This window comes from Zalophus californianus, chromosome 6, assembly GCF_009762305.2.
Source record: "Zalophus californianus isolate mZalCal1 chromosome 6, mZalCal1.pri.v2, whole genome shotgun sequence".
NCBI classification, from domain to species: domain Eukaryota; kingdom Metazoa; phylum Chordata; class Mammalia; order Carnivora; family Otariidae; genus Zalophus; species Zalophus californianus.
This window is the reverse complement of record NC_045600.1, coordinates 95,164,611-95,183,178: the sequence shown is the minus strand read 5'-3', so window position 1 is coordinate 95,183,178 and position 18,568 is coordinate 95,164,611. Positions and strand designations below refer to the sequence as shown.

General features: G+C 36.4%; 1 protein-coding gene across 12 annotated transcripts in view; it reads right to left on the bottom strand.

Annotated features, from left to right (window-relative positions):
- The window catches only part of UNC13C (unc-13 homolog C), a 650,938-nt gene that overhangs the window by 371,630 nt on the left and 260,740 nt on the right, over nucleotides 1-18,568 (bottom strand). For all 12 annotated transcript variants that reach the window (XM_027572007.2, XM_027572015.2, XM_027572013.2 and 9 more), the window contains 2 exons: nucleotides 12,236-12,455; nucleotides 733-960 (listed from right to left, as the gene is read on the bottom strand). In XM_027572007.2, coding sequence (XP_027427808.1) covers nucleotides 733-960; nucleotides 12,236-12,455 — 448 coding nt within the window. The remainder of the gene's footprint in view (nucleotides 1-732; nucleotides 961-12,235; nucleotides 12,456-18,568) is intronic.

The following is an 18,568-nucleotide window of genomic DNA, read 5'->3' as shown; positions in this document are numbered from 1 at the left end:
CATATACTTTCATATTCACACCAGCTATATACTTATATACACATTACTACATAAATGTATAGAAAAATAAAGATGCACATACAATATGCCAAAAGGTATCCAACATAATTCAAAGGTCTGTGATTTAAAATGTATTTCTATTTGTGAGTTTGCTGTCACTACTGAACAACTCAACCTAGTTTAAAAAAAAAAAGCATCTTTATTTTATCTTGCAAGTACCATATGAGTAAGTTAAGAGGCTTGGTAAACATTAATACAACATATATGCACTTGCTGTTGTTATAGGCAACCTAAGAAGTTCAAATTACTAGACATCACTAAGCTCAAACTGCCTTGACTCAAGGATCAAATGATTAGGGGTACTGATCAAGGATTAAGTAAAATGATGTGTGTTTTCTCATTAAGAAAAACTGACTAAAGAGATTTTTGGCTACTCTTGTAATTTATCAGTGGCTGGCAGCTACAAAGCTAATTGCAGGATATTGATGAGTATGTTGTAAAAGAGAAACTTCTTCCTCTAGAAGAGCTTTTGATTAGAACAAACTGCAATTACTTCGATTATCTAGTATATATCTTTTAGAAATTTCAAGTACCAACTACATGTCTTATCAATATTGACAAGTTTGAAAACATTCTACTTATTTTACCTGGGTAGTTATTATTAAGCAGTGATTTCTAAGACACATAAAACTCTCAATGTGGAATCAAAATTTTCAAGACAACTATTTTCACCTGTAATGGTTATTTTTGCTGACCACTTAGATGTCCCATCCAGTACACTCTGCTTGGCTGCCTTTGTGTACTGCACAAAATCTTCTTTAGAAATCTGAAACATTTCCTGAATTACTTCAAACACCTCTGGCCTGTTTTTCTCCCTAATCTTCATTCTTTCTTTCATAGCTGTAATAATGGTCTGAGTCTTGTCTTCGGCACCATGCTTAGAACTCTTTTCTGCTGCTCCTATAATGGAAAAATCAATGGTGACATAAATGCACATCAAGTTACTTTTTGATGGCCCAAGAGAGGGAGAGAAAGAAGGAATAGGAGAATGAATAAGTGGTTTCATTCTGAGGAGTCAGGGTACCTTCTTCACAGAACATCAGGACGATATAAATGCTGCTGCACAAAATATCTAGGCTGAGATTCAGAACCAGCCTTTGTGTTAATGGCAAGTAAATGGACTTCCATGATTCCCAGTTTTGCCACAGTTGTATTATTTGATTAAATCAGGGGCTGTGCAAATATGTGGTTTGAATTTTCAAAGAGCAAAAAAGAATGCACACAGTCAAATATGGCATATACCACCTGCAAAACAAAACTGAGAAACAGATAGGATATATATGGCAAATGTCTCCCCAAATTCAGTATTTCAAATACTTGCATTCAAAGTGCTTAATTATTTTTAATGATGGAACTTACCATAATTAAGTGCTTAAATTCTTCTTGTAAAATAAATACCACTGTTCTCTCTTATATACTGAAATACAGGTTAAGATTTTACTTGGAATTAAGGTGATTCTGCTGTTTAAAAAGGATTTAGAAACCAGTGGGTAGATGACCTCTAAATACATGATGGATCACAGGCCTCAACTCTCACTTTGTGATATGGCCATAGTTTTTAATAGGATACATTCTTTCTACTCAAAACCCTTTTTGATTTCCAGGATTTTTTTATTTTTTTATTTTTTATGATTGGTCTCAACTTTCTGGGCATTTTTGTTTATAACACTAATCCTTCTGGCAATGAAGGATTTCCAAAGGTCCATTCCTGGATCCCTCACCCTCTCCAACTACCCACCAGATATTTTCAGTGCTCTGTGTGGCCTCTGGGTTGTGCAATATTATACGACAAGTTAACAGTGAACCATGATCCCAACTCTCATGGCTCCTTACCGAGTTTTAAATGAGAAAGCAAAACCACATGGACCAGTGTTGCAGGAGCTGCCACTGCTGATACCAAATATTTTGGGGTGCCAAACAAAGGTGATGTAGTAAAAAGAATAAAAAGCAAAACTCATGTTCACAGCTAGTAACAGTTCCAATTTTCATCTACATGACTATATTACCCAACTTACAATTTTTTTGAAATATATTTCTGAAATAGGCATGTTAATATCTGGTAGAATGTTTAGAGGTTAAATGAGATAATTTATCTGCATGATTTCTACCACAAGGGATAGCCTCACTAATGTTCTTTGAATCTAAGTCTTTAAGCATTAAGCCCAAATGAAGCACACAAGTTAAGACGAAGAGGAAAAGGTCAGCCCTTAGCTTTCCTTATAATAAATTCATATTCAACAGCAGTACTTTGGTGAAAATCTTGATTTATTTGAAAGTATGACATTTGTTTCCTAAAGTGGAAAAAACACATTCATAATAACCAAGGTATAATTAGACAAAGTTAAAGGGATGAATATTCTAATGGTATAAAGAGCAGATTCCCTGTCTTTATCTTAAAACAACAACAACAAAACAAAAACAAGAAAAAAAACTTTGAGGAATTAAATCGCATTAAAAAGAAAAGAATACTAAAAATGACTGCATTAAATTTAAGGTAATTTGAAAGGACATTCTAAATGCCCTAGTCATCTGTTAAAACAGGCCATAGCAAAGCTACGCATTTGTAAATTGCATATCCTTAAATAATTAAGCATGTTTGTAATTTATCAACAATGGTTTAACTGTGCATGCATAATTCTTATACAGTAAAACTAGCTTAGGCTACTTGAATACTCCCAGGTACCCAATAGGCATATTGTACTTCAAGTACGGAAATATTCATTAAGTAGAAAGAAAAGGCAGTGCTGCCTTGAAAAAATTACTGCAAGATTCAAAGTGCCCCAAAAGTTTGATATGTGACAGCCATCCTAAGAATGAGTGTTCAACAGGTGAGAAATGCCATAAAATTTAACTCTCCCCCAAATTTCTAAGTAACTATTATTGTTTTCGCTCTCAGTGCTCCCAAAGGCTACAGAAAAAGAGTGTTAAAGTCCTTGAGAGTTAAATATATTTTGGATTATTTTTCTAAATTCAGGAAGAGCCAGCGGACGACCACCCATGTAATAACACTCATTTAAGTAATCACTACCAAATTCAAAGGTAGAAGGAATCAAATCTCTGTACTTAACAACCGCCTCCTGAATTTTTTTTAAAAGAGTTAATTAAGAAAGCGTGACGATTTGCTGTGAAATCTTTCACCAATGCTCTTGATGTTGGAGCAGAGAACTCTAATTTGTGGACAACAGACAAACCATCAACTGTGAAACCACTATTCTGGGGAGAGCAGTTTAACAGAGGCTTATGTTTAAACCTTTTATCTGTTATTTCTAGAAAAAGATATGTGGCATTTTAAAAGTTCTACTTTTACTTTTACATGTTTTGATCTGAGGGAAATGATTCAACTTAAATCTATGTAGTTTGGAGACAGAGACAAATCTGTCATTTTTGTCACCGATCTGCAAGCACTTTCCACCACCTATTGTTTATCAAACCTGATTTTTCTAATGAAACTATTTCTGAGATAGCTGCAATTTGCCACAAATTTCCAACCCTTTGGGTTTATTATATTCCTTCAGGCTCGGTCTGTTTATCTCAAAGTCATCAGAGATAAACTTAAATTTGCATTTATATGACTCTTCCTTCAAAGTGTATGACAGAAGGTGTAGTAGCTTCACTGAAATACAATGAGTAGTAATATGTCAACCAAGGATCAACAATAAATGAGATCAAAAGAGATAATGTACAGTGAAAGCACTTTGTAAAATGTAATACATTATCCAAATGGAATGCATCATTGTTACTTTTAAAAATACTTAATTGACAGATCAGAGGATACAATTATGAACAACAAAATTCATCCTTGCAAGAGATATAAGAGAATTCATCCATAAACAGAGGCCAACTTACCTCAAATGGTTCCTTTCTACATAATTTAATGGGAAAGCCACTTAATCAGAACCCTCACTTTTCTCTATACTTTTTACTTATTACCCAAAACATATAAATTTCATGTGAAATTCATAATTTTACCAACTTTGCATGGCAATTTATGTACATCTAACAGCTGCAACAGTGTCTCTTGGTCTCAGTCTCTTTTCTTTCCTATTTTTCTCAAGAGTGATTCCAAAAATTTCTATTTTCTTCAAGTCACTTACCTCACCCCATTAACCTCCACTCTCAGCATATGATCTTATCTCTTCCTTAACAGAAATAGAGGCTCCCTAACCCAGTGGTCCCATTTTCTCTCTCCCTTATGGAAAACAAACAAACAAACAAAACAAATAGGAACAACAACAAAACCACACCTGACCTGTAATATTAGCAGATTTCTATGGTGTAAATATTCCTAATATGGCTTATTTCAAGCAACTGCCTCACGAAATTCTTAAACATTTATCAATCACCACTGGCTCAGCTGCCTGTATATCCATTTAGCTTACATGCTAGCCTATAAGGCCAACCTCAACTAAATGTGTGTTCCAAGTATCAGGCATGCTCTTTAGAAAATAGGATACATTCGACAAATAGAGAAGATAAAATATTTCTGGGGGGAACCTAAAATAAAATGATCGCCATATTTGAGTATTTAATCTGGCTCTGGGTTCAATTTTATGTCTTAGGAACTTTGTGTATGCTTTCACCCTAAGGCCATGATCCTGGAAAAAACAAAAATAAATTCAGTGTAAAATGACATACATGCTGTGGAGTCTTGTGAAAAGACAAAATACATTGGGCATTTGGCTTCAGGTTTAGAATTTTCAGAAAACAAAGGCTGTGCCCATCATTAGAAAGCAGAAAGTGGTTGGCCTCATGCACTTATAGTCAGCATAAAACAAGGGCATAAGTCCAAATGTAAAATGGAAGAAATATATCAATAAAATCACTTTTAGATAAAGCAAAGGAGCATAGCGGCTCATGATGCTTTGCATATACTAAAAGGTGACAGTCTGTGTGAATTCTGACTTGCCAATTATTAACCATCTGAAATTGCACTACTTTACTTCTGTAAACTTTAGTTTTTTCATCTGAAAAACAAAAGGAAATAATAGTAGCATCTTTCTTAACAGGGTCACTGTAAGGATTAAATGAGATAATGTATAAAAGTTTCAATACTAATAATTGAGCAAGTATAAGGTCTAGATGTCACAAGGTGAAGACACAAGCATTTATTAAAGAATTTTACATTAACATGGAATTTGGGGATTTTAGCTTTAAGATTACTTGACCTGTAAAGCAACTCCTTGAAAGCTCTCCCCATGGACAGTGTCACAAACAATGTCTGCCATATGCTTAATGCTCTAGAAGAACTTGCTAGATGGGAGCCAATGAAGTACTTGAAGATTTAAGAAAATAAAATTCAGGGGTGGCTGGGTGGCTCAGTTGGTTAAGCATCTACCTTCAGCCCAGGGTCACGGGATCGAGCCCCACCCACATCGGGCTCCCTGCTCAGTGGGGAGCCTGCTTCTCCCGCTCCCTCTGCAGCTCCCCCTGCTTGTGTGCTCGCTCTCTCAAATAAATAAGTAAAATCTTAAAAAAAAAAAAGTTCAGAGAAACTAGAAGAAATTATAGTATTTTTATTTTTCATATCCATAAATTTTTACCTGCATTTGAGGCTGGTGAACCCAGAGTAAATAGGTGGTTGATATGCACAGAAAGCAGGCAGAAGGTCTGATACTGAGGCATTTCTCTCTCTAGGAGTCTCTAACCTATGAAACTTTATTGCTTTTCTTTCCTTTCCCCATAAAATCCTGTAGGTGGGCCTACTCTTGGTGCCTCTGTTTTTCTTTCTCATGAAATCATGTAGGTGGGCATGTAGCTGGCATTTTCTACCTTTTCCCTTTAGTTGCTTTACAGCCAAGATCATCTTAATCCTCCTTTTCTAACACGCCTTCAATCTTTCCAAGGAGCAAAACTACAACTCCCCCAGTCTTCAAATCACAGGTCTCCTTTGTCTTATACAATCAAAGTTACACACTCCACACAATTTCTGGAACACAATAAAGAACTGACATTTAATAGAAGGATAATTGGAGGATCACAGACCTAGCAGAGCATCACCTCCCATTCTCATAGGTGTCCCCATCACTGACAATAGGAGAATGTGGGCAGGGAGCTCCCTTTCAAGGAATTACCACCTTCTATAAAGTAATTTTACTTTTGTTGAGCTTGGGTCCAAAACCAAAAATCAACCTTTCTTCGCTGCCCACCTCCACCATATTCAATCATCCTATCATTGGTAAATGCAAACTTTGAGAACAAGTTCAGAAACATTTGCATATTAAAAGAAGACAAAATCAGGTATGCACTCTCAAAATTGTCAGAGCTACTACATTTCCTGAGCATTATTTAGATACTAACTTCCTTAAGATTTTTCGATTATTTCAGAGTTAAAAATTGTATAGATGAGGGGAAAAACTAATTTCAACAAAAGAAAAAAAGTGCTCAATTTCAGAAGTATTTTTACTATGTAAGGAAAAAAGAAATCAACGGAGAGATGGAGAGAGGAAAGATCTTTCTTGTTCTTATCACTTTTCGCAACAGATTTTTTCCAAGTCTTTTTTAAAAAAAAAAAGATAAAACAAAAGAAAACAGAAAATTTTAAACCCAAGATTTTTTTCTATTTCTCTTTTTTTAACTAGCCTCTGAATGGAAGTTGGCTGACACAACTAGTTCACAGTGTTATTCGAAGCTGGCCTGGTACTCACATTCTTAGACCATGCTGTTCTCCTGTTGGACATGAGCAAACTCACAGGACACCACGTTCACATGGGCTGTGTGACCGTGACCATGCTGACGTGAGACAAACAAGGCCATCTCACAAGTTTATCTAAGCGCAAATGAAAACAAACCACAAAATAACAAACATCCCCTCTCCTAACTCATGAGTGACCACTGTTTCTTAGCTAGGTACAGTTATTTGCCTCACTCTTGTCTGTCCTCCTGGTAGGTAAGATTTTTTTAACCTACACGATCATAAATTGTCCTTTCAGACAACACCTGATCCAGAGCAACCTCTGCTTTCTAAAACCCTCTTACTGAGATGTCCCATGGTTTATCCTGCAGTATATTCTCCTTTGCAGCAATGGATAATAAACTGAACTTATAAAACTGCAGATGTGTTACCTCACACCAGTCAGAATGCCTAAAATTAACAACACAGGAAACAACACATGTTGGCAAGGATGCGGAGAAAGGGGAACCCTGTTACACTGCTGGTGGGAATGCAAGCTAGTACAGCCACTCTGGAAAACAGTATGGAGGTTCCTCAAAAAGTTAAAAGTAGAGCTAAAGTACAGTCCAGCAATTGCACTACCAGGTATTTACCCAAAAGATACAAACATACTTATCTGAAGGGGCACCTGCACCCCAATGTTTATAGCAGCAATGTCCACAATAGCCAAACTGTGGAAAGAGCCAAGATGTCCATTGATAGATGAATGGGTAAAGATGTGGTGTGTATATATACAATGGAATATTATGCAGCCATCAAAAAAAATGAAATCTTGCCATTTGCAATGATGTGGATGGAACTAGAGGGTATTATGCTAAGTGAAATTAAGTCAATCAGAGAAAGCCAATTATCATATGATTTCACTCATATGTGGAATTTAAGAAACAAAACAGAGGATCACAGGGGAAGGGAGGGAAAAATAAAACGAAATCAGAGAGGGAGACAAACCATAAGAGACTCTTAATCATAGGGAACAAACTGAGGGTTGCTGGAGGCGAGGGTGGGGGGATGGGGAAACTGGGTGATGGGCATTAAGGAGGGCCTGTCATGTTATGAGCACTGGGTGTTACATACAACTAATGAATCACTGACCTCTACCTCTGAAACTAATAATACACTATATGTTAATTAATTACATTCAAAATAATATAAACTACAGATGTGTTTTGGTGGTCTTCAGTTAAGTGGCATTAACAAGTATTATTAACTCTTTTTACATAATGATGCTCAGAGATGTTTTGAAAAATTCCAGTAGCAGCAGGATTAGAAACAAGATCTTTCTCAAGTAACTGAGGACTATGAAATCTAGATACAGATATGGATGTAAAGATATCTGTTGCTTATCGATGTTGAATACCTATATAGCATCGTGTAAAGCATACTCACCATTTTTGTCCCCCTACAGCAGCCTACCCCAAACCTAACTATGCTCCACTATTAGTTTATTCCTTAAAGTTAAGAAAATGACCATTATATTATGGTAACTCAACTATTGATTCCACTTTTACCCAAATTAATTTATTAGATGATAGTCTCTTTAGTGTTGTTGAAAAGTCTATGCAGTAGGTATGTTGTAATAGGGATATACTCCAAGCTCGGTGGGTTGGCCACAGAGGACAGGCCTTGAGTCATCATCATGATGTGAGGACAACATCTGGGCAGCATAATTTGCCTAAAAGTCAGGGGTACTACATGGGAGAGTAGAAAAGCACCATAAATAAAATTCATCAACTTACCATTTTTTCCCTTAAACAAACTTTGCATATTTCTTTATAAATTAGGACAGAACATTAGGCTGGGAGTTCAGAGACCTGGGTTCTCACCCTATGTGTAATATCTATTTGATTCTTTTTGACAAAAAAAAAACTGTATCGTGTGACCTCAGTAAAATCAGTAGATTGGGTCCTCCAATCCACTGATCTCAAAGGCTCCCTTAAAAATCTATGATTCTACCTCACACCAGTCAGAATGGCTAAAATTAACAAGTCAGGAAACGACAGATGTTGGCGGGGATGCGGAGAAGGGGGAACCCTCCTACACTGTTGGTGGGAATGCACACTGGTGCAATCACTCTGGAAAACAGTATGGAGGTTCCTCAAACAGTTGAAAATAGAGCTACCATACGATCCAGCAATTGCACTACCAGGTATTTACCACAAAGATACAAATGTAGGGATCCGAAGGGGTACGTGCACCTCAATGTTTATAGCAGCAATGTCCACAATAGCCAAACTGTGGAAAGAGCCCAGATGTCCATTGACAGATGAATGGATAAAGAAGATGTGGTATATATATATATATATATATATATATATATATACACACACACACACACACACACACACACACACACACACACACACAATGGAATATTATGCAGCCATCAAAAGGAATGAGATCTTGCCATTTGCAACGACGTGGATGGAACTGGAGGGTGTTATGCTGAGTGAAATAAGTCAATCAGAGAAAGACATGTATCATATGACCTCACTGATATGAGGAATTCTTAATTTCAGGAAACAAACTGAGGGTTGCTGCAGTGGTGGGGATTGGGAAGGATGGGGTCGCTGGGTGATAGACATTGGGGAGGGTATGTGCTATGACCAGTGCTGTGAATTGTGCAAGACTGTTGAATCACAGATCTGTACCTCTGAACCAAATAATGCAATATATGTTAAGAAAAAAAAAAAGAAGATAGCAGGAGGGGACGAATGAAGGGGGGGAAATCGGAGGTGGAGACCAACCATGAGAGACGATGGACTCTGAAAAACAAACTGAAGGTTCTAGAGGGGAGGGGGGTGGGGGATGGGTTAGCCTGGTGATGGGTATTAGAGGGCATGTTCTGCGTGGAGCACTGGGTGTTATGCACAAACAATGAATCATGGAACACTACATCCAAAACTAATGATGTAATGTATGGTGATTAACATAACAATAAAAAATTTAAAAAAACTATGATTCTACAAAAGAACAATCTTTAAACCATTGCATGCTACTTCTAACTGCAGTTCTCATGCCCTCATTTGTTGCTTTAACCAATCTTTATTAAGCATCTAACTATGATGCCACAACGTGTGCTAAATTCTGGAGAAATAAAGAGAACAAGTTTTGTTTTTATTCTGAGTGTGTGTTTGTGTGTGCATCTATATTGACAGACTGCAAAGTCTTCAGAAAAAGATTAGCAAAATAATACGTGTTCTAAAAACCTGAAGACGACTCTTATTTGAAAAAAACAAGTATTTGAAAAACTGTCAAAGGATGTTCATTTATTAAATATTTTCTCCAGTGGTAAGATTAAAGGATAGAAGTTTAAAGATTAGAAGTTACCAGGAGGCAGGGCTTGGTTCAAGCTGTAATCTACACACTCCAATTTTCTAATGATGAATTAAGCTGCCTGCCAAGGTGTTAAATTTTTCCTAGCGGTATTCAAACAGAGATTGATTATTCTGAGAAAGAAATCACAGAACCTCCTCATTTTCACAGGAGGCCAGCTGCATTAGGCAGACCTTCCCACTCTGATTTCCCACTTGTTCGACCTCTCCTTTTCTTCCATTGTAGGCATATGTGGAAGTCTTATACACAAGGGGTGTCCCCATTGCAAATTTCTTGCCTAAAGCAATGAAAAGATAAATTCCTTAAGGAAGTGTCACTGATTCTGTAGGGTCAATTTCAAATTTTACTGGTAGTTTTTGTGGAAAGTGCTGAGGTTGAATTCATATACTTGCAAAGTCTCTTTCTGTTCAATGCAAGGGTGGATTTTAGGAAAACAGTAAGGAGGTATTACTAAAGAAAATACTCCCCTTCCTGGGGCACTCATACCCACCCTCATTTTTCTCAACTATTTTTGATTTCTTTCAATTTACGTGGGCATTTTAATGAATAACCTCAAAGAAAAAGTTGCCTAATTTAGCCAATATCCATCAATGTATCTTAAGAAAAAGAAATGTAATATAAAAATGTTTCCAAGGTCTAATGAATGTGTGACATCTTTAGTCTCTCAAACACTGAGAAAAGAATCAGTTCATTTCTGAAGTATAATCTACATCATTTTTTTCCTTAATGGAAAAAATTTCCTTCCATTTCCAAATGGAAGCCATTTGTTTCTAGATGGCAATGTTTTTCTGTTTTTTTCAAATGTCACTGCCCTAATATGCTTATTTCTTAAAATGCCTCTTTATAATTCAGTTTTTAAATAAGTAGACTGAATTCTAATTGGATGATGAGATTATGCAAGTTAGCTCAGTAGTATTGAGTCAATCTCCCTTCCTTTTAAGCAGTTATTCCTAAATATACTTTTTATTTTTCAAAGACACTACCTGTTTTGAAAAAACAAAAACAAAAACAAAAAAACACATTCATTACCATTAACAACCTCCATCTGATCTCATGGTGTAGGGACAATACTAATGAAGTAAAGAATACTGTAGAATGTGTATGACTTACTACAAAATCAGCTATGACAGCATTTATGATTTAATCTTTATTTTGACATTTGCCTCTGATCTCCCTCAATTTTAGTCAACCCATGGATGTTACACATTCATTGTATTCATATAAACAATAACAGAGGGGACAATGTTTACATGTGAAAAAAAGATTTGCAAATGAAAGTCCGTGTTTAAATAAATTTCCTTGGCAAAGTTTTTGTTTGTGTTTTGTTTTGTTTTTGTTCTTTTTTTAGTAATTTCAGTGTCACAGACACAACCAAATCAACGCAGCACTGAAAAGTCAGTAATACATATTTTAGACTGTGATGTTTTGGCATTTCTGGGCCTAATCTAAAGTAGCAGTATAAAGAATTTTTTTTTTGGAAATGGAAAATTTAAGGTAACGTCATAAAGGTCAAAGTGACATGTACCTTTTCAAAAGTGCAAAAGGATGGGGAAGCCATTAATATTCATTGAGTATCTACTATGTGCCAGGCTCTTAGCAGAGACTTTCATTTAGTCTTCTCTATAACCCTCTGAGGTAAATTTTATTATTCCTGTTCATTTGGTGGAGAAAAATGAAGCCCTGAGAAGTTAAAAACCTTGCCCAAGGTCACATATCTGGTAAGTTATGTGTGTCTTCGATATTCAAACACAAAACCTCCCAATTCCAAGAATATGACTCCTGGCAGACACCAAATAGGCTTGGGAAGGAATTCAGACTGCTGTAATCACAAGGGTGTGCCTTAGTCCTTGGCTGAGGAACATGACTTTACACATTCCCACTTTCCACGCAGGGCTATCATGAGATGGAAGTGACCAAAGAGATCAGAAGTCGCTTTTAAGTTTTCTACTTGGTGAGCCTGCCATTGCTCTGAGGCACCTAAGTCCGTGCTCAGCACTATGGGAACACATCATCAACAATATGACTTGATGGGTTGTACATGAATCTTTGTGTGATAGGAGGGGTGGGGGTTGGAATTACTGAAAACCAGCAAAAGCTGAAGAGGTCTAACCTGAAAACATGGAGGATAAGGCAGGGTCTGCATATACATCTCTACCCTAACCAGGTACTCACTCTGCAAACAGTCAGCATTTAGGAGGTCCTGACACTTTTCATGGCACTTCACTCCACACTCCAAACACTTCATGCCTTGCCGGGCAATACCCCACAGGAGCCCTTCACACTCATAACAGTAGGTGGGTGTTGTTGCCGTCCAGACTTCGAAATTGTGGGGGGTGGTAGAGGACATGGGGTAGATCAGTGCCTGCAAGGTCTTCTTGAAGACATGTATTTTCTGTAAAGATAAGTTACAATGCCAGCCAAGTCAGTAGATTCAGAGAATTTCAATATAAAACTATTTTATCACTTCTCCCTGAAAATAGTATTTTGAAAGAACCTCTTAATTATTGACAAGTCATGATAGTAAGCACAGTAATTCTGCTCACTTATTCTTCTCTCAGCATTCTAGGGCCCAGTTCAGTCATCTGAACACAGAGAACTCCCTAATCTCCCAGACTGGACTGGGTTCCACTGTTGTGCAAGCTTCTTTCACAGCAGCAAGAAACTCTAATTACCTGATAATGTCCATGTCCGGCTATACTGCAGACTCTATGAGGCCACAGATAATGATATAGATCTCCTTGGTCTAAACTGGTTCTTGGTAAAAATTGTGAACCAGATGGGAAGCATTCTTAATGCTGATGCTAACCATCCAGAAACATCCCCACCCGTCTTTTGTATTCTACTAAGCCCTCTCTTTCCTAACTCTACTCTCCTGACATTCCAACCTTTCCCAGACCTGAAGTATGTTCATTCTACAATTCCTTCTGCAGGGGACTGCTTTCATTGCCTATCCTTTAGGAAGGAGCTCAACAACTAATTTATGAGACCACTAGTAGTAGGTAAAGGCTAAATGTGGCACTCTCTCATGGTAATGGTAATATTTTAAAGGGAGATACCTTTTTATAACACACGGAAGGACTTTCAATGACAAGCCACTGGTGGGATAGAAAAATTCACTGCATGAGTAGCCAGGAGACCTGAGTTCCCTAGCATAGGGCCAATCACATGACATGTAATATGGGTTTCTTCAGGCCATATTTACGGTCAATCTTCCATATTTCTCTTCTTAGCGTCTAACAGTGCCTACCATTGTCCCTGCCACATAGTAAGGGTACAACACATATTTTGTGGAGTGAATGTTTTGCCACTTAGAAGTCTTATAATCCAGAGAGACTTAGGTCTCGAAGCCTTACTTTCTTCCCCTACATATCTACCTACCTGCTGTATTATTTTGAAGATCAAATTGTTGGATGGTAACCAACCAACTAGAAACTTCAAAATACTAAATAAATACTAAATGTTAGTACTCATAGTAGATTTTCCAGAAACCGCCATAGGTTGATAGGAAAGAGACTGGTCTGGATGAGTCTTTCTCTGTGCTTTTCATATCTAATTAGGTGGGTAACTTCTTTTTTCTTTTTTAAATATTTTATTTATTTACTTGAGAGAGAGAGAGAGCGTGCATGAGCTGGGGGAGGGGTAAAGGGAGAGGGAGAGTGTGAAAAGCAGATTCCCTGTTGAGGGCAGAACCCTACATGGGGTTCAATCCCAGGACCTTGAGATCATGACTTGAGCCAAAGTCAGATGTTGAACCGAGTGAGCGACCCAGGCGTACCTGCAGATGAGTTCTTGAAAGAAAGACTATAACTCTCTGAAGTTACGTTTACAGGTAATTTCACACAACTGCCTGATGCATAATGAATGTTTACATAAATCCTGTAGGAGCCTAATTGTTAAATGAAACAATTATATTTTTCATCAATAACCCTTAAATCTCATTTCAGAATATCTTAAATTTCATTTCAGAGTATCTTCACAGTGTTGAAATGGCCAACTTCCCAGAATTTTTCAATTCTACAGTATGGTAACAGCATATTTCCCTTTATTAGTACATTCCCCTCACTGTGTGTTTTCCCAGAATATGTTTGGTAATGGTACTGGAAGATCCCCTGCAGGGAGTTAAGCTTCACTAAAATTTTTTCTAACTTTTAAACAGCAAGATCCAGCCTTGCTATATTACATGAGTGTCTGGTCAAAGCTTTTAATACTTCACGTGAGTCTACAGAGCAGCAGTATGATCAAATACAGGAATTATTCAAGTGGGAGACCTCCATATTAAGGTTTATACAAACAAATGGATCCATCCTTTTCAATAAATATAGCCTAAGCCAAGTATATCTTTTGGCTTCATCTCATAATGAAGACGTCTTGTCTTGCAAAAAAACCGTTAAGAGTTCTTTTAGCATTAACACTATGCATTATTCAACTTTGCTTTCATTGTGCTGCTTAGCAGAGTGGGTATCTTCAATATCATTAAAGTGAACTGAACAATTCTTGGCCTAATAGATTTTCAATCAGCCATCCATAGACAGCTTCCTGTTCTAACTGGGCTGAGGGGTTTGTGTGTGTGTTATCTGTGTGTGTGTAATGTAGCATTTTTGGTTTAGATAAAAATTAAGTATGGAGTTTGTTATATTTGCAATCACATCAGGTAATTTGTTGTAGAGAGTAGTAATTCTAACCCAATAGAACACTAGGTGGGAATAGTTTGCTAATGAACCCAAGAAAAGTAAAATATGTATGAACTAAGAAAGCAGGGTTGGGTAAAGGGTTGTTTTGAACATGAACTTATCTACATATTTCACAATTAAGTAAATGATTCATACATTTTCTCTAATTCCGTATGTGTATATTTTCTTTTTATTGAATTCAAGTGACATAGTTGGCCTCTAAATCCTTAGGTTATAGCAGGAGTAATAAATATAAGGAATACATTCTAAAAAATTAAACATGCTAGAGAAAAACAAAAGAGTGCTGAATAGACAGCTGAGAAGTTTTCATTGAAATGCTTTGTTTGGTTGGGATTAAAGAGGCATGATCCATTTCATAAAAAGAGAGTGAAGCTCGTTTTAAAAAAAAGAAATATGGGAAATTTAATAGACAGCACATTGAAAATTAGTTGAATGGGGCGTTAAAATAAATCTAACATTCAAAAGCTATAGAAGCTGGAGAAAACATTGGATAGCTCACTAGAGGGTATATATCTCTAGTCTTCAGGAAATGATAATATGCATCTTTTCCATTTGTGATTTTTGGGATATGAGCATTGTCTATCAAAGCTGAAAATTACTCTAAAATAAATGCCATATGGAGGGACGTCTGGGTGGCTCAGTCTTTAAGCGTCTGACTCTTGGTTATAGCTCAGGTCGTGATCTCATGGCTCATGAGACTGAGCCCAGCATTGGGCTCAGTGTGGGGAGTCTGCTTGAAGATTCTCTTCCTATGCCCCTCCCCACACTCGGGCATGCACTTTCTCAAATAAATCAGTCTTTTAAAAAATGACATATGGCAACATTTCTTTTTTTTTTTTTTTAAGATTTTATTTATTTATTCATGAGAGACAGAGCGGGGGAGAGAGAGAGAGAGAGAAACAGAGGGAGAAGCAGGCTCCCAAGGAGCAGGGAGCCCAATGCGGGACTCGATCCCAGGACCCTGGGATCATGACCTGAGCCAAAGGCAGACGCTTAACCATCTGAGCCACCCAGGCGCCCTGGCAACATTTCTTAATTGAAGCAAAGTATAAGATGCAAGGATGGTCAGTTTAGAAACTCAGTAAGTGAATAGTTAGGAAAGCATGTAAAAATCTATCTCATAAGAGGGGATTCTTACTCTCAGGAGAATACTTTATCCTGGGAAAATGACGTACTTCCTTAGCAGCAAAATAAGACCAAATCAAAGATTATAATCAAGAACCAAGAGTGTGAGAGTTTTGTGGAATAAGTCAAAAAAATAGGGTAAGGAGCACTGAATAAAACAAAGTAGAAGAAATCAAGAGGAAACTCCAAAATTAGCCATGGACCATAGAAAATGGGAATCTAACTCACCATTAGGAGTTGGATTGAAAGCAAAGAGATTTTTTTTTAATGTAGTACTTTTTACTAGAAAGATAACTAGTTACAGTTAACAGGATCCTAGCTGACATGCAAGGATGGGACTGGGTATGTTCTCCAGAGAGGGTCTCTGGCCTAGGTAAAGCAGAAGACAAATACGTAGAGAAGGTGGTCCCAAGAACAAGCAGAGCCTTCATCTACTGGGATTAGGACCCAAGGACATAATGAACTCAGCAATATGGAAGAATTACTGTTAATCTATTTTAAAGGTTTCTAAAATTTCCCAGTCTTCCACAATAAACATATAGTACTTTCTAAAATGTATTTTCATTTCTTTTTTTAATATCCTTCCAATAACTATAAATCAAGTTGCATTTTACATTGTGTAGGAGCCTCCTGTTTCTAAATGATACTGGTATTTATAGATGTGTATATATGTTCTATCATTTTCCCCCCTCTTTTAAGAATCACAAAGATTTTGGAAATCATGCTCAACACTTCATGGAAGTGACCTGCAAAATTAAATAATTCTCATTGGCTAACAATAATCTTTTCTTTTCCCCAGTCAAAATGAAGACAAAACAAAACAAACAAACAAACAAAAAATCTCATATGTCACTTTCCTCTCTAGTATGTATTTTCTAATTATAATAAAATGCATGCTCACTGTAAAAGTAATTTATAAAACAAAAAAAGCACTAAAATTTTTATAAAGTTAATTTAATTTTTCAAAGTTTGTAAAGGTTCTTTCAGGATTTTTTTTCTATTTATAGACAGAATATAAGACAACACAATTGAAATAAAACTGATAAACATCAGTTTTACATTACTGAGGTGACTGCAGAAGAAAGAAGTCAATTTTTATTTTGTGGAGACACTGTTTTATCCGTAGAAATGAGGTTAAGGAATGCTTTGACTCTGATAAGCCTCTTTAGCAAAGTACAGCTTATAGATTACAAAAGGGAGGATGCTCATATCCTAAACAATTATTTTGTTAAAAATTCCTCCTCTAAGAAACTGGAATCTAAGGTGAAATGCTCTAATATGTCACTTTCTGAACAATTAGGACACAGGAAAAAAATGAATTGCCTTTTTTATTCATAACTATATGAGAAAATTAAAATGCGCCTGAAAAATAAAGCAATCAGGCTTCCTGCCAAAGGTGATGACGAGTATTTTTAGACCATCAATTTTCCAATCAACCAACTGTTAATACAACAGGAACAAAGCATGTCTGCCTCCATTTTGCACACTAAAGGAAACCATTGACAAAATGAAAAGCCAACCTGCTGAATGGAAGAATATATCCGCAAATCATATATCTGGTAAGAGACTAATACCAAAAATATATCAAGAACTCCTACAACTCAATAGCTGGAAACAAAAAACCTGATTTAAAAATGGGCAGAGGATCTGCACAGACATTGTCCCAAAAAAGACATAGATATGGCTACAAGGCACATGAAAAGATGTTCATAATCATCAGAGAAATGCAAATCAAAATCAAGTGATACCACCTCACATCTGTTAGAAAGGCTATCATCAAAACGATAAGCAATAATAAGTGTTGGCAAGGATTTTGAGAAAAGGGAACATTTCTGCAGTGTTGGTGGGAATCTAAATGGAAAACAATATGGAGTCACTTCAAAAAACTAAAAACCTAATTGCCATATGACCCAGAAATTCCACTTCTGAGTATTTATCTGAAGAAAACAAAAGCATTAATTTAGAAAATGACATACACTTCCATGTTCACAGTAGCATTATTTACAACAGTCAAGACACAGAAACAACCTAAGTGTTGTTGAATGGATAAAGAAAATGTGTGTGTGTGTGTGTGTGTAACCCAACATTATTCAGCTATAAAAGAGTACAATCTTGCCATATGCAATAACATGGATGGATCTTGAGGGCATTATGCTAAGTGAACTAAGTCAGAGGAAGACAAATATTATGTGATCTTACTTATATGGAGAATCTAAAAAAAAAAAAAAAAAAAAAAAAGCAAAAACAAAATGTCAAGCTCATAGATCCAAAGAGCAGATTGGTGGTTGCCAGAGGCAGGGGATGGTGCATGAGCAAAATTTGTGAAGGGGGTCAAAAGGTACAAATTTGTAGTCATAAAACAAATAAGTTATGGGATTATAATGTACAGTATGGTCACTATAGTTAATAATACTTTATTATACATTTGAAATCTGCTGATCATAAAACTTCTCATCACAAGAAAGAAAAAACACATAACCATGTATGGTGATGGATGTTAACTAGACTTACTATGATGATTATGTCACCACATATACAAATATTGAATCTTTATATTGAACACCTGAAATTTAGATGTTATACGTCAATTATACCTCAGTAAAAAAAGGTATATATAAATAATGGAATAGGAGATGAGGAACTTATTAAATATAAGAGATCAAAAATAATATGAATTCTTTCACTGGAA